Here is a 23,529-nt window from a genome sequence, read left to right on the forward strand (position 1 = left end):
TAAGATTTACAATAAGGTAAATATTATTATTCAAATAACTGATAAAATAAGAATATCTATGAGAGCATGGTGTCAAAACTCATGGTTTTTCTAGAAGCTTTAATGCTTTTGTTACCAGTAGCATTTATTTACATTGGTATTTTATTAGCGAATTATTCATTTATGATCTTGTTTTCTCTAGATTCGTGTCCTTGTCCAGGAGCGTGGTGTTCAAGACAAGAAGATCCAGGATATGGAAAATGAGTTGGAGAAGATGGAAGCAAAGTTAAATGTTGTAGTCAGGGAAAAAACATCTCTCTCTGCAAACAATGCTTCACTGGAAAAACAGCTTATTGACTTAACTAGAACTAATGAACTACTAAAATCTAAGGTATTTGAACCTCATGATAACACTTAAAATCAAATAAATAATAAGCATGTTGAGAAAACTCATTTCTCTTGTTTGGGAATTGGAGGCTCTGTTTGAGCCCTTTTCTTTCTCTGAATGTACCTTAAATATTAATACTTCAAGTAACTAGTGTTTCTCTTTTTTATTAGGTTGTCTGGCACATGAGTGGTTATAAACAAACAAGTTACTTTTTGTTTTAATGTCTTCACATTTTCTCACCTCTCATAATCAGCCCCAATTAACATCATCAATAAAAATCACAGACTTTACATTTTGACCTCATTTTAAAGATCTTTCTCTGAAATACATAATAGCATAGCAGCATGCTTCTATCTTTAATCCTTATGGGAATAAAGTGGGAAATGAATTAATAGAATAAGTAATGTTCAATAAATAATCTGCATTTATCAATATTAATGTACTCATGATCTTAAAGAGCTGAACATAGTCCTCATATGCTTGTTATAGAAGTTGAGGGAGGATGTAAATATGTGTTCAGTTTAATAAGAGTCACTAATTCAGAGCCTGTAATGTTCAGGGCTCTTTTCACTTAGAGAGTCAAAGTGCGTTAGACTCAAGCATGGGGAAGGGAGCAGTAACCTGGGCCATTCCCAGGAGCCTTCTTATTTAGTACGCTGGGGATGGAACCGGTATTCTGCATATTTCAGATTTACCAGGTGATTAGTTTTAGTAAGCCAACACATTTCAGTAAATTCTCTTGAAGAGGCAATTTTAGAGGTTTGCTGTGGATTTTACAGCATATAAATGTAAGTAACCACCCAGAGGGTTTCAGAAATAAAACAGAAAGTCACATTAAGGAAAGAAAAGGACAAAAACAGTATGGAATCAGTAATTATGTTGATCAAAAGCTATTTTCTCTACCAAAGTATAGTATAGGCAAATAATAGCTACAATGATAGGTAGAATGATCAGTATTTAAATGATTTTATATTTGGCATAGCAGAAAATATTTCTGATTTTTTTTTGCATGTTTATTGTGCTTAGTTTTCAGAAGATGGTAACCAGAAAAATATAAGAATGCTAAGCCTGGAGCTGATGAAACTTAGAAACAAAAGAGAAACAAAAATGAGGGTGAGTATACGGTACCTTTGGTAAATTACTGTGTCTAGATCTAAATATTTCAAATTTCTTTCTTTTTTTAGTGATTTTTAAAAAAATAAATGACAGTGGAATGCATTACAATTCTTATAACACATATAAGCACTCAAATTTCTTAAAACAAATTTTTCTGGTGTAGAGTATGATGGCTAAACAAGAAGGCATGGAAATGAAGCTGCTGGTTACTCAGAAGAATCTGGAAGAGTCTCAGGGGAAAATAGCACAACTTGAGGGGAAAATGTAAGTGAATAAAAGAAATTATTAAGTGTAACCAGTTATTTTGTTTTATTTATCTGATAAGTAAAAACATAAAATGGCACACATTCATTGACTGCCTCATGGTGTTCATATATATAAATGTATGTGTATATGTATATGTATACACACACATTGTGTAATGTTTAAATCAGGTTAAACATATCTATCTTTTCAGTTATTGCAAAAACATTACAGAATTTCCCCCCACACCCCACACTGAGAATAGAAACCCAGGGCACTTTGTCCTGAGCTACAATCTCGGTGCTTTTTTTTTATGTTTATTTTTTAGTTTTAGGTGGACACAATATCTATTTTTATGTGGTGCTGAGGATCGAGCCCAGTGCTTTATGCATGCTAGGCAAATAGTCTACTACTGAGCCACAACCCCAGGCCCAGCCCTTTTTGTTTTTTGTTTTCTGATGGTGTCTTACTAAGTTGTTCAGGGCCTCACTAAATTGCTAAGATTAGCCTAGGACTTGTGAACCTCCTGTTTCAATCTCCTGATTTTCTGGGATTACAGGTATGCACCACCATGCCTGGCTCTTTCTTCTGTTTGAGGTCTACCATATATAATTGTTATCTGTAGTCACCTTGCTGTAAAATAACACATCAGAACTTCTTACTCCTACTTAATGGTAACTTACTGCCCATTGACTAATCTTTCCCCTCTCTGCCTACCCTTACTATTCCTTGCTCTGATAACCATTCTGTTTTCAACTTTATAAGATAACCTTTTTTCAATTCTACATATGAATGATATTGTGGTATTTTCTTTCTGTGCCAGGCTTGCTTTACTTAATATAATGATATCTAGTTCCATCTATGTTGTCATAATGACAGGATGTCATTCTTCATTAGGATTAAACAGTATTCCATGATTTATATGGACCATTTTCTTTATCCATTATTAGTAAATATACAGTTAGGTGTTTTCATTTTCATTCCATTTCGTGGCTATGGTGCATAGTGCTGCAGTAAACATGGTGTATTTGTCTGTTTGTTTGTTTTAAGGAGAAACCTACAGTTTTCCATAATGGCTGTACTAATTTATATTCTCACCACCAGTATGCAGTGGTTCCCTTTTCTGTACATCACCATAAGCACTTGTTTAATTTTTAATCTTTTTGATGATGGCATTCTTATATGACTAAGTTTTCATTTACTTGACTAGTGATATTGAGCACCTTTTCATATATCTGGTAACCATTCTTATGTCTTCTTTTGAGAAATGTCCATTTTTATATCAGATTATTTGGGTTTTTGCTATTGAGATTTTGAAGTTCCTTATATATTCTTGATATCAAAATCTTGTTAGAAGGGCTGGAAATGTAGCACAGTAGTAAGGTACTTGCCTAGCATGCCCAAGGCCAGGAGTTAAATCCCCAGCACCACCAAAAAACAAAACAAACCTTGTTAAATGTATAGTTTGCAAACATTTTCTCTCATTCTGTAGGTTGTCTCTGCACTCTGTTGAGTGTTTCTTTTGCTGTGCAGAAGATTTTTAATTTGATGCAAGCCCATTTGTCCTGTTTACTTTTTCTTCTTATGCTTTTGGGGTCTGGTTCAAAAAAATCTTCTGATTCCAATGCCTTAAAACAATTTGTCTGCTTTCTTCTACTAGTTCATTGTTTGAGTCATAAGTTTAAGTTTTCAATCCATTTTGAGTTGATTTTTATAGCTGGTGAGAGATAAGGTCTAGTTTCACTTTTCTGAATGTAGATACCCATTTTTCCCCATACCATTTATAGAAAAGAGAGTCCTTTCTGCAGTGCTTATTCTTAGCACATTTGTTGACAACCAGTTTGCAGTGGATGTATGGGTTTATTTATGTCTCTTCTAATCCATTGGTCTATGTGTAATTTTTTTTCAATACCTTGCTGTTTTGATTACTGTAACTTTGTAGTATATTTTAAAGTTAGGTAGTGTAATGCCTTTTTGTGTTCTGCTCTTTTTGTGCAAGATTGCTTTGACAATTTGGGGATGGTTTGTGGTTTCTTGGAATTTTTAGGATAATTTTTTGTAGTTTAGTAAAGAATGCTATGGTATTTTCACAGGGATGATATTAAATCTGTAGATCACTTTGGGTAATATGGACATTTTAACAATATTAAGCCTGCCAATCCCAGAGCAGGAGATGTCTTTCCAATTTTTTGTATCTTCTTCAATTTCTTTCATCAGTGCCTTATAATTTTCACTATAGAAATATTTTATATCTTAGATTAAATTTATTCCTTAAATTTTTTTGTAGCTATCATAAATGAAATTGTTTCCATGATTTCTCTCTTTCATGTAGTAAACGATTAGGGAGTAATATTGATACCTATTTTTGGATGTTGAGTTTGTATCATGCAACTTCTCTAATTTTAATTTTTGGTGGAGCCTTTGTAGTTTTCTATATGTGAGATCATGTCATCTACAGACAATGAAAGTTTGACTTTATGTTATCCAGTCTGGATGTGTTTTATTTCTTTTTCCTGCTCTAGTTAGTACTTCTAGTACTACTTTGATTGAAAGTGGGCATCCCTATCTTTTTCTGGATCTTAGAAAGCTTTCAACTTTTCCCAATATGCTCACTGTTGGCTTATTATAAATGGACTTTATTATATTAAAGTACATTTTTTATACCTCATTTGTTCAGCATTTTTTAATCATGAAATGTTGAAGGTTTTTTGTTTTTTAAATTTTTTTGGTTGATGCTAGGGATCAAGCCCATGTGCATGCTAGGTTGGCATTCTTCCACTGACTACATCCTATATCCCAAGTTGTTTTTTGTTTGATTGACTGATTGTACTGAGGATTGAACCAAGGGCCTCACAGGTACAAGGCAAGCACTGCACTGCTGAGACATAACCCCAATCCTAACTCCTTTATTTTGAGACAGAATCTCACTAAGTTGTGAAGGCTGGCCTCACACTTGGGATTCTTTCATCTCAGCTTCCCAAATAGCTGAGATTAAAGTTATAATGTCACCATGCCTAATGGCTTGAATTTTATTAGATAACTTTTCTCTTTCTCTTGATATGATGATGTGGTTTTTATCCTATGTTTTTTTGATATGGTTTGTCATAGTTATTGATTTGCTTCTGCTACACCATCCTTGTATACCTAGGAAGAATCCTACTTTATCATGGTGAATAATCTGAATAATCTTTCTAACATGCTACGGATTTTGTTGACAGTTTTGTATGTGTGTAGTGTATGTACCAGGGATGGAACCCACGGGCACTTTACCACTGAGCTACATCTCAACCTTTCTTATTTTTTGATTTTTGAGACAAGACTGCTGAGGATCTGGCTAAGTTGCTGAGCCTAGCCTCAAACTTGGAATCAGCTTGCCTCAGCTTTCCAAGTTGCTAGAATTACAGCATGCACCATCAGGCTCAGCTGTGCTATAAATTCTGTTTGCTAATATTTTGCTGAAGATTTTTATGTCTATGTTCATGAGGATTTGGGCTTGTAGGGTTTTTTGTTGTTGTTGTTGTTGTTTTTGTGGGGGTAGGGATACCAGGGATTAAACTGTGGGGCTTTCAACCACTGAGCCACATTCCCAGCCCTGTTTTGTATTTTATTTAGAGACAAGGTTTCACTGAGTTGCTTAGCACCTCACTTTGGCTGAGGCTGGCTTTGAACTCTCGATCCTCCTTCCCCAGCCTCCTGAGCCACTGAGATTACAGGCATGTGCCACTGTACCTGGCTACAGTTTTTTTTATTCACTTGTCTGGTTTGCATATCAGGGTAATCCTGTCTCCATTTTATATGTTTGAAAGAATATCTTCCTCTTCAATGTGTGAGAATAATTTAAGAAGAACTGATACCAGTTCTTCCTTAAATGTTTGGTTGAACACAGCATTGAATTGTATGATTGGGGCTTTTCTTGGATGGGACACTTTTCTTTATTGTTTCAGTCTTGTTATTGATCTGTTCAGGTTTCCTATTTCTTCATTATTCAATCTTGTTAAGCTGAATGTGTCCAAGAAGTCATCCATTTCTTCCAGGTTGTCAAATTTGGCTTATAGTTGTTCGTAATAATCTCCATTGAGTTTTTTGTGTATCTACAGTGTCAATTGTAGCATACCCCTTTCATTTTATTTATGAAATAAATGTATTTGATTTTATTTGAGTCTTCTGGTTTCTTTTCTTTTAATATTTATTCTTAAATTTTAGGTGGACATAATATTTTTATTTTACATTTATTTGATACTGAGGATCGAACCCAGTGCCTCGTGCATGCTAGACGAGCACTCTACCACTGAGCCACAACCCCAGCCCCTGTTTTTTTTTTTAAACTAGGCTGAGAGTTTGTCAATTTTTAAAAATCTTTTCAAAAAACCAACATTCCTTTTGTTTATCTTCTTATTTTATTTAGTTTCTGTCTCATTGATTTTTCACTCTGATCTTTATTATTTCTTTCCTTCTACTAATTTTGTGTTCATTGTAGTTTTTTTTTTTTGCTTTTAGGAGATGCAGCCATAGGTTGTTAGCAGTTCTTCGCTGGCTTTTCTAAGCAAATTATTCCTTAGTCAGATTTTAATCTTTCCTCAACACTTATCACTTCTTTAATTTTCCTGTTTCTCTCTCTCTCTCTTCTTTTTTTTTTTTTTTTTTCCCCAATCCTCCATGGTTTACATAGGAAGCCCACACTGGGGTCCAGGAGTATGCTTTTATTTATTTATTTTTGTGGTGCTGGGAATTAAACCCAGGGCCTTGAGTATGCTAGATAAGCACTCTATCACTGAGCTACACTCCAGTCCTCCCTATTTCTCTCAAGTGACAGTGAACCCTAATCATTCTCAAACATTTAATGCTAGAAAGTTATATGAATGTAGTACTTTTGTCCCATCTTCAGTAGCAATGATAAGGAAATGCTTATGATCTTCCCATTTAGTGTAATCTTACGGAGATGATAGTCGGAACCAAACTGAGAAACACTGGTATAAGAAGCTGTGGTTAATGCACAGTAATATTCCTTTTTTATAATTTACATATAATAAATGCATGGATCTTAAATATTCAGGTTGATAACTTTTGACAGTTATATAAATTTTTGTGACCATTAACCAAATAACAGAGAGAATATTTCCATTCCCTCAGAAAGTTACTTTCATACCCCTCGTTACCTGACTGCTACCTGTGTATTGCTGGCCATCCCTGCAGCTACTTTCTATTTTTCATCATAAATTTGAGAAGTTTGTTATAGTATGGGTTGGGGGCTTCTTTTTTATGACATAATTTTTCACAATTCATCAATGTATATTCTTCTTCCTTTTTATTTCCGAGTAACATTCTATTCTATGAATACATCTCTGTTTACTGTTCTTTTCACCATTTTAGGCCCTTTTAAAAGTTTCTTACTCTGAAGAAGACTACTATAAACATACATTTTTGTGGATATTTATTTGTACTTTTCATGTGTAAATATCTAGAAGTGGAATTCTTGGGTCATAGGGTAATATATAACATTAAAAAAAAAACAAAAACCTTCAAAGTTGTTGTATCATTTATACCCCCACTAGCAAGGTGGTTCTATATTTCTAACACCATTTGATGTATCCTGTTTACTTAGTCCTTTTTAATGGATTTGAAGTGGTAATTTGTAACTTTGTTACTATGAACCTTGAATATCTTTCTGTGTACTTATAGATCATTTCTACGTCTTCTATTGTGAAATGTCTAGTTAAGTCTTTTGTTCATTTCTTAAATTAGGTTGTTAAGAAGAGTTGAACAGGGCTGGGGATGTGGCTCAAGCTGTAGCGCGCTCGCCTGGCATGCGTGCGGCCCGGGTTCGATCCTCTCAGCACCACATACCAACAAAGATGTTGTGTCCGCCGAGAACTAAAAAATAAATATTAAAAAAAAAATTCTCTCTCTCTCTTCTCTCTCACTCTCTCTTTAAAAAAAAAAAAAAAAAAAAAAGAAGAGTTGAACATATAAATAATTGAATGCCAGATAGCTGAAACAAAAGCTTTATGACACTCAAAATGCTATTTGGGTGGGTAAGGAGACCAAGAAAGCTACAAAATAAGATTATGTCTTTGATTTGGGATATTGTGAGATGATTCTCATTATCATAGCTCTTTTGTCATAGTACCTTTGAAAATCCTTTTTACTTAAGTAAAATCATTAGTCTCCCGCTTGCATATAAATTGTCAACCTGAGAAGTAAGTCACTCTTACTGACTAAGAATTTGAACTCTGCAGTCACTTGCCTAATACAACAGTATCTTATACATAGTAAGCATTATGTGCAATTATTTTTTTATTGGTTGCTCAAAACATTACAATGATCTTGACATATCATATTTTATACATTTGATTCAAGTGGGGTATGATTCTTATTTTTACCACGTGTCCAGATTGCAGGATCACATTGGTTATACATCCATGTTTATACATACTGCCATACTAGTGTCTCTTGTATTCTGCTGCCTTTCCTATCCCCTTCCTATATGTGCAATTATTAAATAAACTAACATCCAATTTTTTTTTTAGTGTTTCAATAGAGAAAGAAAAGATTGATGAAAAATCTGAAACAGAGAAACTCTTAGAATACATCGAAGAAATTAGGTAATATGAAAAAGTAGCTTAATATTGAACCTTATTTTGTTAAACACTGATGAAAACATCATTTTCATCTTTTTGCTGTTTCCATGTGCCTAAAAAGATATGCTCTTTTTCAATATTTTTAATATAGTTGTGCATCAGATCAAGTGGAAAAATATAAGCTAGATATTGCCCAGTTAGAAGAACATGTGAAAGAGAAGAATCATGAAATTTTAATCCTTAAGCAGTCTATTGAGGAAAATGTTATCTTGTCTAAACAAGTAGAAGACCTGAATGCTAAATGTGAGCTGCTTGAAAGAGAAAAAGGTATTATTGTGTTTATAGTTAGTACATTATTGTATTTAAGAAAAGCACTGCTATGTCAAAACAACTTTTTTAAAATTATGTAATCAACAACAGTAAACCTTATTCTGTATTTGAAATTTTTTTTATAATGTTTATTCTCTATTTCAGTATGTTGCTTTTCTTGATAGAAAAAAGAAACAATTGTGCAGTTCATGACTTCCCTTGACTGGCTATTTAAAATTGGTAGATAACATAGAACTAGTTTTGAGGGTTTTGTTATATAGCATACAATATATGTTATATGTTGTAATAATTGTACAAGCTTCATAATTTTTTGCTTTTTTCCTTTGAAAATATTTGATCTGTGAATTGTGCTAAACACCAGCATAATGAAGTATTTTGAGTATCTAGGTTTTTTTTAATGATGTTTGTATGTTGTTACAGTATTTTAAATGTTTTCCTTTTATAGAAGACCTTCTCAGTAGGAAAACGGAAAGGGATGAAAGTCTAAATGCAGAGATGCAAAACTTAAAAGAGAAGCTTATTCTGGAAAAACAAGAACATGAAAGACTACAACAAAAAGAGTTGCAAATTGAATCACTTCTCCAACAAGAGAAAGTAATTAACTGCAATGTTTTTTTAAATTAAAGAATGCTTATTATGTGTCATAAATTTCACTGTCAGAAAACTTTGTTATATATCCTTTGATCCAACAATTCTAATTTTAAAATCTAATCCTGAGGAAATGACCATGGATATTCTGAAGTCTTAGCCATACTCCTTCACAACGTGTTCACTATGGGGTTATTAATAATGTCAAAAAAATTAAAATACAGATGTAGCAAAGTAGGGATCATTTAACATTGCTTTCCTATTACATTTTTGTATTTGAAGCCCATGTAGACATTTAGAGTTGTCTTTAGAAGAATATCTTACTACAGGAAAAATATAATCATAAAATTTAGATTACATGAATAACATTACGTGTGTGTGTGTGTGTGTGTGTGTGTGTGTGTGAAAGAGAGAGAGACAGAGAAAACAGTCCACTAAAATATAGTGCAGAAATAGATAATTCTCCCATATCTTATAAACATGAAAGATGCTCCATCTCAGTAGTAATCAAGGAAATGGAAATAAAATTTTTCCATTTACAAAATTGGTGAAAATTAAAACATTTAATAATGTAAAATATTGGTAATGGTTGAGACAATTGGTACTTACATGCATTGATGTGTTAGAGTCTGTAAACAAGTCTGGATGGCGCCTGGCAAAATGCCAGAGGGAGTGGTTTGTGAAGTAAGCCAGGGAGCCATTAAGTGTGGAGATTCCTTATTGGTTGACTGCTGTATCTAGTTTATGTTAATTAGATAAGCTGTGTGGAATGTATAAATACCACTCCTTTCCTATAATAAACGGTTCCCACTCCTGCTGTATCAATGTACACCAAGTTGCTCGTCACACACACACACACACACACCGGTTATTTTGCTGCAGCCGGACTGTGGCATTGATGTGAAGCAGTATGTATTTGGTTAACCTACAACAAATGAAGTAGAACACATTGAGTTAGAAAGATCTCAACTATCTATGATTTTTTATAATGACCTCTACATATGTCCAAAAAATATGTATGTGTATATATAAATATATTGACAAAGACCAGAAGGCATACATGTTCCAAATTAGTAGATGTTTCTGGGCAGAGACAACTAAAGTTGGGGTGGGAAGTAGTCAAAGATAATAGTCACTTTCTTTGTAATGATAGAATGTTTTTCACAATGATGATGTGTTTGTATAATTGATGTACTATATAGCTTAAAGTATTTTATATAAGGTTGAAATCATAAAATACTTTTATATAGTATTATAGGAGAAAAGTATACATAAAAACCAGTTGTAAAACATATAAATATAATTTTAGTTTTATAAGTTTATGTGTATGTTGCATAGGAGAAAAAAGCCTGAAATGAAAGTTGCCACAGTATTAAGATGTGGAAAATAGCTCATGAAAAAAGTTTGTGTTTGTGTATTTATGTTTGTTTATTTTATTTATATATAATATATATAGTCCTGAGGATTGAACCCAGAGGTGCTTTACCTTTGAGACAGGATGTCCCCCGAGTTACTGGGATTACAGGCATATGCCACTATGCCCAGCCATATATCTATATTTTTTAATGTTATTTTGAAACTCTTAAATTTAGTTTTCATACTTCTTTATATATATATATATATATATATATATATATAAATTTTTTTGTCTCTTCATAAAACCTAAGAATGCCATTTCAAATTATTTTGTTGGTTATCTTTTTGGATATAGGAATTATCTTCTAGTCTTCAGCAGAAGCTATTTTTTTATCAAGAAGAAATGATTAAAGAAAGAACTCTTTTTAAGGAAGAATTAAAGCTTGCACTGGAAGAACTAGATCTAGTTCAGCAAAAGGAAGAACAAACTGAAAGACTGGTCAAACAGTTGGAAGAGGAAACAAAAACTACAGCAGAAGAACTAAAACTCCTAGAAGAACAGTTGAAAGAGTTCGTATTAATAATGTACCTCTTATTTATATATGATTTGAGATGTTTAAAATTATTTCCTGGTTTATTTTTTTAAGATTCTCACCTCAATTGTGAATATGTGAGATTGAAATTATTTTTCAAGAAGGAATAGACAGAGACAAAGTCTATACATGCAAAGAATGTGTGTGCAAGCCAATATGACAGCTAAAATAAAAAGCATTGTCCCTTCTTAAATTTAAGGCCAGAAGTAGTTTTAGTTAACAAATGACAGAAGCTTTGTGCTATTTTACTACTCCTATGTGTTCTAAAAGTCACTGTACATCAGCTTTACAGTGATGAATTTAGGGGAAAAAAAAACTAATAACTCTACCCTTTAATAATAAAATGGATTGCATTTTTTTATCTATGTGTACATCAATTTACATAGTATAAGTGGTACTTTTTATTACATTTCATGAGGCAGCAATCAAAAAATAAAATGGGGAAAAAACACCAGAAATGGAAAACATTAAAAAATAAGAAATTTATCAAAGTAGAAAATCTGAGATCTTATTTTGGTTTTTGACTCTAACTTTATATTCCTTTCATTATATTATACCTCTTTCACCATTTAATGTATTTATATTAAAATATCCATTTTGATTCTTGAATTTGAATTGCAAATCCTTGGGAACTCATCACTAAAACATTTTATTAGTAAGGAACCATGGATTAGATATGAACCTATATTATTATAGTAAATCTCCCACTTTTTCTTGTTGGATTTTTTTTGTTATTAATCTCTTTTCTATTTTTTTTTGTGATTGGTGAAGGCAAAGAACACTTAAGAGTTTATACCTGTTTTTTTGGAAACAGTACAAAAGTATAACTAGGGGGATTGTTCTGTACTGCTCCCAGTCTTAAAGAACAGGAACCTTAAGAAACTGAGTAGATATCAATTTCACAGAGGATAGTTGAGACATTTATCCTAAAGACAAAGAACTCTATTGTAGCATTCAAGACATAAGAATTTTATTACTGCATCTGTTAACTGTCTGATTCTGAGCAAAACATCATTAGTTTCTGTCATTTTCTATAAAATAAAGAAATTTAATTATAAGATGATCTCTAGGGTCTCTCCTAGACTAGAAATTTCAGGCTTAGGAAAAGATCAACTAAGGATTGAAAGTAATTTCTCTAAAGGATAAGGAAGAAAATGTTTTTATTACAAACCCTTTAGTAACATTTGATAGCTTTTGCTGTGATGTGTATATTTTAAAAATCTAAACTCATTGCTTAATGAACCTGATTAACTATTTATCTTATTTCAGTGTCCTACCTAGTTTGTAAGTACACAATGCATATTACAGTTTTACTTTTGTATATTCTTTAAAAGGTTTCTCATAAGCTCAGATAACTATGTAAAAACTTTTTCACCATTTTGATAATCTATCATGAATATTTCAAAAAATTCTGTGATTTATAATATATAAAGATGACTTAATTTATTTTGTCAATATAAAATAATCCATTTAAGTGTTGAATTTTTTATAACAATTAATTATGTGGATTAATCATATAATCAAAATAATCCACAGAATCTTATAACTCTTTTTCCAAAAGAACTTTTAAAATAAAGTGTTTAACTATATTTAGTATTAGTATCTAAGTGCAGAGAATGAAACTTGAGTAAATCTGGGTACTTTTTAACTTGTAATTTTGGGCTTTTGTTGTTAAGATTCTGCATTAGGGCTTTTACTTACCTCCTGTCCCCCAAATTTTAAACACCCACTTAAATGCATATGGTATGAAAAAAGGAATTTAGTAATGCATAAATTTGGATGAAAAAGAGTAAAATAAGAGCAGAAGAAATAAGATGAAGCCAGTACTCTTAGTACAGTAAATAAAAATATGAGAATTAGGCCATAAACTCTAAACTAATGCAGGTCCTGAAAGATGAGTTGTATGATTCACATTTCCTATGTATTCTCTTTCTTACTGATCTGTTGTTAGCGTTTTATCTTCTAAAATTTTCTTTTTCTTAGGAAAGAAGCTGAAATGGAGAAAAATGATGCTGCTCACATGCAGGCCACCCTAATTTTGCAGGAAAGGTATAATAGTACAGTGCAAAACCTTGGAGATGTTACTGCTCAATTTGAAAGGTATTTTTCTTAGGAGCCTTTACTCTCAAATATAATGTGAGCAGGGAGAAGTGTTTATCTACAGAAATCTGTGAACAAAGTAATCACACAGAGGATGGCTGGTACTACTTTAAATTATTTTTGTTGTTGTTTTGTTTTGTGGTCCTTGGGATTCAACTCAACAGTGCTCTATTACTGAGCTATATCCCCAGCCCTTTTTGTTATCTTGAGACAGTTTCACTAACTTGCTGGTCTGGGAACTTGTAATTCTCTTGTCTCAGTTTCCCAGTCTCCCAAGTTACTGTAATTATAGGCGTGTTCTATGACACTTGGTTATTAACTTTCCTTACCATAATGACTTGCCATAAATTGGTCACTATATTTATTCAGAAATGTTTCACTCCCACTATCTAGTTTAAATTTCATGCATTCTTGAACTTTTGACACTTCTATTTTACTTCTCTGATATTGTTTGCTTAAATTCAAAAACTTTTATGTCCTCATCAAACTTAAAAAACACCTACATGGCTGTAAAGTCATACTGTCTTCTTACCTACTAGATTATTTCTATCTTTTAACCTTCAGTGACATCACTATATATTTGATCCTTGTTTCTCAAAATTTTCAACCTTTCTACTAGAATTTTCCCCATCAATATGAATTAATGTTAATGTGCAGTCATCTTTAAAATGCAGGATTTAAAAAAAAATCTCCTTGACTCTTCCTTGCTTCTTGTACATGTCCAATACAAATCATTTCTAATATGTCTTAACCTAAAATTATATTCCTATTCCCAGTTCATCTTCTTAATAGAAGCTTATCTGTCTGCGTATTATATCTACTTCTTTACCTCTTGCTATTTTTCCTTTAAAAAAAAAAGAAGTTTAATTGCAAAAGATAACAGTGTATTAATATTTTTGTTTATCATAGTTTAGACCATTTGGAGAGGAGGTTTCTGCCACTTTAATATATATATTAGACACAAAAGAATATACATGAATAATAAAGCATAAAGTATAAAATCAATACATGTGAACCCATGAAAGACAACCATTAAGTATAATGATATTCAACAAATTGGTTGTATGAGTTTCATCTCTATGCCATTTCTGAACAGGTAACACTGTCTCAAAGCCTCCATTTAGTATTTTCTCACCTTTTTCCCCATGCATTATAGTTTTATAACATGTATACCCATACAAATATCACTTATCTAATTTTACTCTTAGCATCAACAGAAATTGTCATCATACCATATGCCATTTCCTATGACTTGACTTGCCTTTTCACTCTGCCTTATGTATTTCTAGAACAGAATTGTATTGTTTCATGAGAATATAGTTTGTTCATGGTCATGCTGTGAATAGCTGAGTATGAACATAACCACAATTTTTTTATGCATTCTTACTTTGCACATTTGTTGTTTCCTTTTTTAAATTTATTTATGTTTTGGTTATTATTGGTGATATATTTAATGAAAATTATCTTAACGTCTCCTAGTACACAAGTATAAGAATCCTTGTATGTAAATGATAATTTTTAAAATTTAATACCAATCATTTTCTAAAGTGAGGGTAAGAATATATCCAGTGTTCTACTTTCTCACCAAAGCTGCTGTACTTTTAAAATTTTGCCACTATGCTAATGTAAAATGACTTTGTATTGTAGATAATTCATCAGCACTATGAGTTGTAAATATTTTCTTCCACAGTGTAGCCTGTCTGCATTTTCTTCATGGTTTCTTATGATGGGTGGAAATTCTTGATTTTAAATTTGGAAATTTTAATTATTCTTTTAAATTTATAAATTTTATAAGAACTTCTTTCTATCCCAGCAACATGAAGATATTTACCTATTTTTCTTCTTAAAGTTTCAAGTTTTGCTTTTCATTTTTTCGCCTACAACTGATTACTGTGTGTACAATGTTACGAAGATTAAATTTCTTTTTGTTTGTCCCTATGGAGAAATAGTTGCCTACTACCTATTCATTGAATACTACTTCTTTCCTAGTGATGTATTCCTCTATATGAAACATTCTGGTAAATATGTAGATAAATAATATATATTTATATATATTTCACTAAAAACTTTTATATATCAGAACATATATGTAAATAACACAATCACAGTGTCCTCTAAAGGAATTTTTCTTCTCAATGGTTTAAAAAATAGAGCTTTAGAGCAACATGGGAGACTGAGACAGTAGGAGGACAAGTTTGAGGCCAGCCTGGTGACTTAATGAGACACTGTGGGGGGTGCAGACTGGCTTAAAAATAGTGCTTCAGGGGAGGGACTGTAGCTTAGTGGCAGAGCACTTGCCTAGCTGGTGTGAGGCACTAGGTTCAATCCTAAGCACCACATAAAAGAAAACAAATAAAATAAAGGCATTCTGTCTATGTACAACTATAAAAAAACTTTTTAAAAATAGTGCTTCAGGAAGTCTTAATTCGTTATATATTATCATGAAAATTTTTTTCTTCAAACATACTTATCTTTTCAGCTGCATATCATACATCTCTGTGTACTTGATATATTGAAGTAGATATTTTATTATTGCCTGATAATAACCTGCATCAAATAATTATTGGTCTTCTTTCTCTTTCCACCTCTATTCTCTCATTGTTTTATCATGTTTTTTTTTAATTGCAAGCAATAACATCTTCATCTTCCAGCCTTTCACTCCATAAATCCTAGACTTGTTTTTCTTTCCCTTTCCACCAATATCCAATTAATCTCTTTAGTTTTTCTGTTTTGCCTACAAAAGAGATCTCCCATCTTTCCATTGTTAACACCTTAGTTTAAGCCTCTGTAATTGCTCACCTGGGATGATAAATAATTGTCTTCCTTTTGATCTCCTGGTTTTCCATCCTCCAATTTTCAGGATCCATCCTCCACATATCTCTGGAGTAATCTACATACAAATTAATGCTTCTCCCTTATTCTTTAGGTAAACCCATTGTGCCCCTGATTGGCTTCATGGCTCTGGCTTTTGTTTCTGCCTCTCTTATTCATTAGATTCCATTCTGACCCCTTAGTGGACATTTTCTACCTCACTCTCATATCAGCTTTATCCTCTGAAATGCTTTCCCCTAACTGCCTAGCTAATGCCTCCTTACACATCATGTCTCAGCTTAATTCTAAATTTCTTAGAAAGGCCTTTTTTAAATCACCAACCAAAATGTAGGTTCCCCTATTTTACCAACTTAAAGTGCTTTGTATATTTCCTTCTTAACACTTACCTTAGAAGCCTGAATTCCTACCTGTGTAAGTGCAGGAATATATTATAAAGTTTTGTTAACTTTGCTGAAGAGTATGTGAAATGTAAACTGATTCACTCTATTTGTCATTTTCATGGTAGTTAGAAAAATACTTTAACTTTGTTTTTCTTTTTAATAAGCTATAAAGCATTAATAATTAGTGAGCTAGAAGATCTTAGACTGGAGAACTCATCACTACAGGAAAAAGTGGCCAAGGCTGAAAAAAGAGCAGAGGATGTTCAACATCAGATACTGACAACTGAAAGCACAAATCAAGAATATGCAAGGTATGAATAAGCTGCTTGCTCACACTAATACCTTAGAACCATTAAAACTTCTTAATATTGTCAAAATCCAGCTACTAAGTGGTTCAGGGAATTGTCCCATGGCTTGCTTTTGGTCATCTTAAATTAAAAATTTTTATTTAAATCCATAAAATTAAGATACTTGAGTTATTTGGGGTATTTGGGTTTGATTTTAAAAAGTAAGAAGTGAAAGAAAAATCAATGTCTAAAATATTTAGTGACTTTTCTCTCAAATTCAAAGGATGCTTGTAGATCTACAGAACAAATCAGCACTGAAAGAAGTAGAAATTAAAGAAATGACAGTTTCTTCTCTTAAAAAAATAACTGATTTGCAGAACCAACTCAAACAACAAGATGAAGACTTTAAGAAGCAACTGGAAGAGGAAGAAGTAAGGTAAGTTAGAATGGGAAAGTGAGTACCGTGTAATGGTTATTTTTCTCTAATTCGTAATTAATTTTAATAATTAATGTTTTCTTAATTTAATTTTCCCATATAGAAAAGTTGGGAAAGAAAACACAGTGGCAGAATTAACTGAGGAAGTTAATAAATGGCGTCTCCTTTATGAAGAACTGTATAAGAAAACAAAACCTTTTCAGGTTTGTCTCTTAGAATTAAACTTATATGTGTTTATTTTAAGTTCCAATTAAAGATTTATAAAATGGATTATGCATAAAATTTTTCCACCTTTATTGAAATATAATTAAAAATTTTACTAGACTTAAATTTTCATGCCCTTGTCTTTTTTATTAGTTATTGATACACCTGTATTCATTTATGTGTTTATATATGGTGTTGAGAATCGAACCCAGTGCCTCACACGTGCTAGGCAAGTACTGTACTATTGAGCCATAACCCCAGCCCCCATAAGTTTTTAATGTACTCTTTACAGGTTAAAAGTTGCTTTCTAGCCAGGCACAGTAGCGTATGCTATAATCCCTGTGGCTCAGGAGGCTGAGGCAGGAGAATTAAGAGTTCAGACCCAGACTCAGCAACAGCGAGGCACTAAATAACTCAGTTGAGACCCTGTCTCTACCTTAAAAAGTACAAAAGTAGGGCTGGGGATGTGGCTCAGTGGACAAGCACCCCAGAGTTCAATCAGAAGGCTATCCTGATAATAAACTTTGGATGATTAATCTATGTTACTTTGTGATGTGCATTTTGTTATGATCTATCTCAAATACTATCTTTTTGGGGGTTGGAGGTACCAGGAATTGAACTCAGGGGCACTTAACCACTGAACCACATCTCCAGCCCTATTTTGTATTTTATTTAGAGACAGGGTCTCACCGAGTTGTTTAGCACCTCCCTGTTGCTGATGCTGGCTTTGAACTCATGATCCTCCTGCCTCAGCCTCCCGAGCCACTGGCTTTACAGGCAAGCACCACTGCACCCAGGTCAAATAGTATCATTTTAAGAGAAGAAATGGATAAATGCTAAGTTTGGCACTTAAATACAGTAGAAACACATTGGTTATAACATGAGATCTATCTGTATCAGATAGATCTAGTTAGTTTTCTTGTTTCTTTTCCTCTGTCTTAATGATATTTAAAATGAAAACTAAAAAATTTAAAAGATTTATCAGAAAATCTGTTGAGATCCTGTAAAATAAGTAAGCATATTGTGGTTTGGTTTGGTTCGGGGTTTAGTTTTTTATGCTCTGTATGAGACCTGTAAAATTTAATAATTTTAATTCTTTATTTCATTTAAAAAATCTTTTCTAGCTTCAACTGGATGCATTTGAAGCAGAGAAACAGGCTTTGTTGAGTGAACATGGTGCAACTCAGGAGCAGCTAAATAAAATAAGAGATTCATATGCGGAATTATTGGGTCATCAGAATCTGAAGCAAAAAATCAAGCATGTTGTGAAATTGAAAGATGAAAATAGCCAACTGAAATCGGTTTGTAAAATAGCATTTAGTTTTATTAATAGCATTTAGTTTTATTTAGTATTCAAGTTAAAGGCTTAATATCTTATTAATAATATTTAAGTATGATGAAAGTCTTCTAATTCAGAAAAAAAATAACAGTTTACAGAGAAAATTCGGAGAATTAATGGATTTATTTTAGTGTTTACGAGGTGGATATTCAGTGTTCTCAAGTTTTCCAGCTATGGTTTAATACATTTAAAATTACTGGTGTAGTTGGAAAAGTGTATAAAGCTTTACACATCCATTTCTGTATGCAAAATAGCAAATTCCTTGATGTAAATATCATAAAAACAAACAATGTTCAAAAACACTTGTTTACTTAATTTTTTTTAAGTTGTAGATGGACATAATACCCTTTATTTTAATTGTTTTATTTTTATGTGTTGCCAGGGATGGAACCCAGTGCCTCACGCATGCTAGGCAAGTGCTCTACCATTGAGCCACACCCCTGGCCCAATATGCTTAAATTTTTAATATGCTTACTGAGATATAATTCATATCCCATATAATTCCCCCACTTAAAATACACAATTTGTGGTTTTTAGTATATTCACAGATGTATGCAGCAGCATCACAATTATAGATCACTTTTTATCACCTCAAAATAAAATCCTGTTCTTTTTACTATTACCCTCTTATCTCCTCATTCTATCCCAGCTTCAACCTTAAGCAACTACTAATTGATTGCCTCAAATAATAGGTAGTCTTTTTGACTGTCTTCTTTCAAACAGCATAATATTTTTAAGATTCATCCATGTTGTAGAATGTTTTAGTACTTCATTCATTTTTTATGGACTAATAATAATTCATTGTGTGAATAAACATTTATGTATTCCTCAGTTAATGGCCATTTGGAGTTTTTTCTGCCTTTTGGCTATTATAATAAGCATACTGTAATCATTTCCATACAAGTTTTTTCTCCAGGGGCAGTAGCCAGTAATCCCAGCAACTGGGGAGGCTAACACAGAAGGATCCCAAGTTTGAGGATAGCCTCAGGAACTTGGCAATACCCTGTCTCAAAAAAAAAAAGACTGGGTATGTAGCTCAGTGGGAAAGCACACTGGCATTCAATCCCTAATATAGTCCCCCTAAAAATATCCAAGTTTTTATATGGACATGTATTTTTACTTTTCTGGGTTATATGCCCAAGAGTGAAATTGGTGGGTTTTATGGTAGCTCTGTTTAATCATTTAAAGAACTGTTTTCTAAAGGGGCTATACCATTTTACTTTCTATCAGCAATATAGGGTTTCATTTTCTCCATATGCTCACTATTACTTGATATCACCTAAAATTTTGATTCTAGCCATTCTAGTGTGTATAAATTAATACCTGCCTTGTAGTTTTCACTTGTCTAAAAATGTTGATCTAGGGTGAATACTGCCAAACATGACAACCGTGCCTCCCAACACTGTTGTACCTTTGATGTTGCTATTCAGGGAGGTATAGTTTGGGTATGCTTAGTTACTCTGGCGTAAGTCTTGCTTTGGTAGTGCTATCTTCCTGTCTTTTGCTGACACACATGACTGATAACTCTACTAGTTGCTGGTTCATGGCTGTTTTCAGTAGTGTTCTAAGGCATACAAATTGCCTACAATATTAATCTAATCAAATTCTGGTTCATTTGTAGGAGTAATATATGAGAGTACTGTGTGGTATTTGTTCTGATTCTGGAAAGGCTCATCCCAGCTGTTTTATTCCCCATTTCTGTCCTACAAAATTAGCCACCTACAATTTAGACTATCCCTAATCTTCTCCCAGTTCCTTTCACCACAACCACCTCTGCTCTTTAGAGCACACTTAGGCTTTATCTCTGCATGTGAAATCTCTTCCAAGTGAAATCACTTCCCTTGGAAAGAAATTAGGAGCTATTTTATGGTGTGTTTTTCCTTCAGACAATATCTGAGCTATAATTCTAGAACTGAAATTGGGGATAGTGGGAGGTTTTTTGAATTTTACATCTGCCCTTAGAGCTGAGGTCTTGCAAGGAAAGTTTCTTGCTTGCCTTTTCTGGCATAAAATTGAGCCTGAGCAAGGGTGATCAGGGTCACAGTATTTTCAACATACTGTGTCCCAGTCAAACCCCTGTACCACAGGTGAGGCTGAGCAGGAGAAGGGATTTTCCACCCTCAGCTGCATTTGCAAGGATATAACTACAGCAATAGAAGCTTTGGGCAAGATGAGAAAGTCTGATGCCTTGATCTTGCTGGCAAGAAGTCTCTGGAAGTTGGGAGGGAAGGAAGGATTATGTGACTAGAGCAGTTGGGGTTGAAATTCCCCAAACTTTCAGGTTTCCTACAGATTTTTTTGTGGATCTTTTTGAATAAATGTTTCTTCATTTAGTATTTTGCCTTTGTAGCCATTTTTCAGAGGCCTTAATTGATTGCCTTTTTATAAATTTTTTTCACTAGAAAGTAGGTTAGCAGAGCATGCATGGTATCATGCCAGTAGTTGATTTCTGCAATTTCTTTTGAGTAGAACTTTTATTAGAAAAATAACTTCGTACTTACAGAGAAACAAAAAGACTTAAAAGTCTATCTCACTTGCATAGCTGTTCAAAGGCATTTTGTAATTCCTTTTTGAAGTGTAATAGTGATTTTTGCCCAGTTTGCCTGCAACATTGGTAATAATACATTTCTACCAACATGATCTTTAATAATTGTTTATTCTCTATACATTTCTCATCTAGGAGGTGTCAAAACTCCGATCTCAGCTTGCTAAAAAGAAACAAAATGAGAGAAAACTTCAGGAGGAATTGAATAAAGTTCTGGGTATCAAACACTTTGATCCTTCAAAGGCCTTTCATCATGAAAGTAAAGAAAATTTTGCCCTCAAAACTCCATTAAAAGAAGGTAAGAAATGAGTACATGTATAGAACTGTCCTCTTCCTTTGGATTTGCTTTCATAGCATTTAGCAACTTACCTTTTTTATGAACTGTGGAAATTTGTTGATACCTTTATAGATAAGAAATTCTTCCTAAGATTGATTCATATAATGCTTTTTTTCCTCCTGTCATACTCTTTCTGTATATCTAGATCCTGTCTATTCTTTAAGCCCCTTTAAAATTAGATCTTCCTTGAAGCCTTGTTTTACTTTTTTGCTTCTATATTCTCCCTGCCAACATTTTTATTCCCTGTATAAAACATTTACATTTTAACCTAAATGTCTCTTAGGCCTTTAATAATAATTTTCTAATTTGTAGTTTTGCAGAAGCAAATTTTCTCTTTTGGCTGAATCTTTGTGTCTTTCACTATAAATCCAAGTAGGTTAAATAGTATATAAAGAACTATAAACAAAATTAAGCTGCAGAGTATAAATATTGTTCCATCTGCCTTCTAGAACATGAGAAGCCTCTTTTTAATTTATAACACTTGATGAAATTTGTTTTAATTTAAAAAAATAATAATACTTCTTAATAATCTTCCTAGGCAATTCAAACTGCTACTGAACTCCTGTGCAGTGTCAAGAATCATGCAAGTAAATATCTGAAAAACCTGTTGAAGATTATTTTATACTTACTGCTATAATTGTTGATGTTATTATTATGTTTACAATGGGTATCTTATAATGTTATATTTAATGTGAATTTGAGCATTTGAGCTTCCTATCCTCAGATATGTAAAGGAAGTTCAACTTTTTTCAGTTAGGAGGGAGTATTTAATTCTAAACATTCTAATTGGCTTTTCGGTTTTCAGTACACACCATCAAATTAGCATCTCTTTAAAAATGACCATTCAGATTATTATTCCCCTATTCTGTAACCTTAGTTTCAAGTTTCTAATTATCAGATTATTTTAGCTTGATTCTGGAGTCTTTTCTAATCTGAAAAGACTTAGAAAGGCTTAAATACATTTTGTTCATTCTTGCTTGTGCTTTGATTTACTAATAATGTCTATTCTGACCTACTCATCATCCATCCATTTGTCCATTTCAAACATGAAATAAGGACAGACTTAACTCCTAGTAACCTCATTATCGTTTATCAAAGTCACTGAGTTATTTAATAATTTACAGATTCCTTGACTCTATCTTAATTTGTAATTAGGCTTATAAACCTGCACTTTATTCGATAATAAATTATTCGATAATTATTAGATATGCTAAAAATCTTAGAAACTTTGCAAGTAACCTCTTTAGAGAACTTGATTTGTATATCTACTGAAACTTTGTTAAGTATTTGTGTAATATGAATTAAAATCACAGAGTCAATTTACTCAGTTATTAAATTTTCATTTTATGAAGCTACATTAATTCTTCTTTAAGATATATTTATGTTCTTTGTTCCCCCCACCACCACCACACTGGCCCTTGTTCCCAGTAATCACAAATGATACTCTTTAGAAAGTGGTAATTCTCCCTCTGCTATATCTGATTTGCACAATTGTGTGATTGTAAAACACCATTTTTGTAATGTTGATGGACTAACAGACAATCACAGAATAGCTTTTCTTAATAAATTATTTTGTCAAACCTTAGTACATGGTTGAATTTTAAGCTGTGATTATTTGAAATAGGTTTAGAAGAAAACAGAAATTAGAAAAATTGTCCAATAAAATCAAATGGTTTAAGACTGCTTTTAGTCAAGCTGAAGTAACAGCAAAGTAAACACACAGGTGCACTGCTGGAAGTTCTGCTTACTGGAAGGGTTTCCCTTCACCACTGTCATACCCAAATGTCCCAGAAAATGGCCACAGTGTTACAGCTCTCCACTGTAGAGGGTAGTGGCTGCATATCATATCGTTCATCTACAAAAAAAGCACAAGCCTTCTCCTCTATCAACTGATTATA

At 32.7% G+C, this 23,529-nt stretch overlaps 1 protein-coding gene across 5 annotated transcripts in view; it reads left to right on the forward strand.

The window, feature by feature from the left end:
• Hmmr (hyaluronan mediated motility receptor) overlaps positions 1-23,216 on the forward strand; it is a 29,699-nt gene extending 6,483 nt beyond the window's left edge. For 3 of the 5 annotated variants that reach the window (XM_005325412.5, XM_021726460.3, XM_040272100.2), the window contains 14 exons: positions 182-370; positions 1,394-1,480; positions 1,647-1,747; positions 8,254-8,328; positions 8,456-8,631; positions 9,080-9,228; positions 10,934-11,148; positions 13,155-13,271; positions 16,648-16,794; positions 17,054-17,206; positions 17,310-17,409; positions 18,535-18,711; positions 21,430-21,592; positions 22,170-23,216. In XM_005325412.5, the coding sequence (XP_005325469.1) occupies positions 182-370; positions 1,394-1,480; positions 1,647-1,747; positions 8,254-8,328; positions 8,456-8,631; positions 9,080-9,228; positions 10,934-11,148; positions 13,155-13,271; positions 16,648-16,794; positions 17,054-17,206; positions 17,310-17,409; positions 18,535-18,711; positions 21,430-21,592; positions 22,170-22,189 (1,869 nt within the window). In that variant the 3' untranslated portion in view covers positions 22,190-23,216. Of the gene's footprint in view, positions 1-181; positions 371-1,393; positions 1,481-1,646; positions 1,748-8,253; positions 8,329-8,455; positions 8,632-9,079; positions 9,229-10,933; positions 11,149-13,154; positions 13,272-16,647; positions 16,795-17,053; positions 17,207-17,309; positions 17,410-18,086; positions 18,198-18,534; positions 18,712-21,429; positions 21,593-22,169 lie in introns of those variants that run through there. The other 2 variants (XM_040272099.2, XM_078052093.1) reach the window with 2 other exon arrangements.
• Positions 23,217-23,529: the final 313 nt, after the last annotated feature.

The sequence above is a fragment of the Ictidomys tridecemlineatus genome, chromosome 1 (assembly GCF_052094955.1).
Source record: "Ictidomys tridecemlineatus isolate mIctTri1 chromosome 1, mIctTri1.hap1, whole genome shotgun sequence".
In the NCBI taxonomy this organism is placed as follows: domain Eukaryota; kingdom Metazoa; phylum Chordata; class Mammalia; order Rodentia; family Sciuridae; genus Ictidomys; species Ictidomys tridecemlineatus.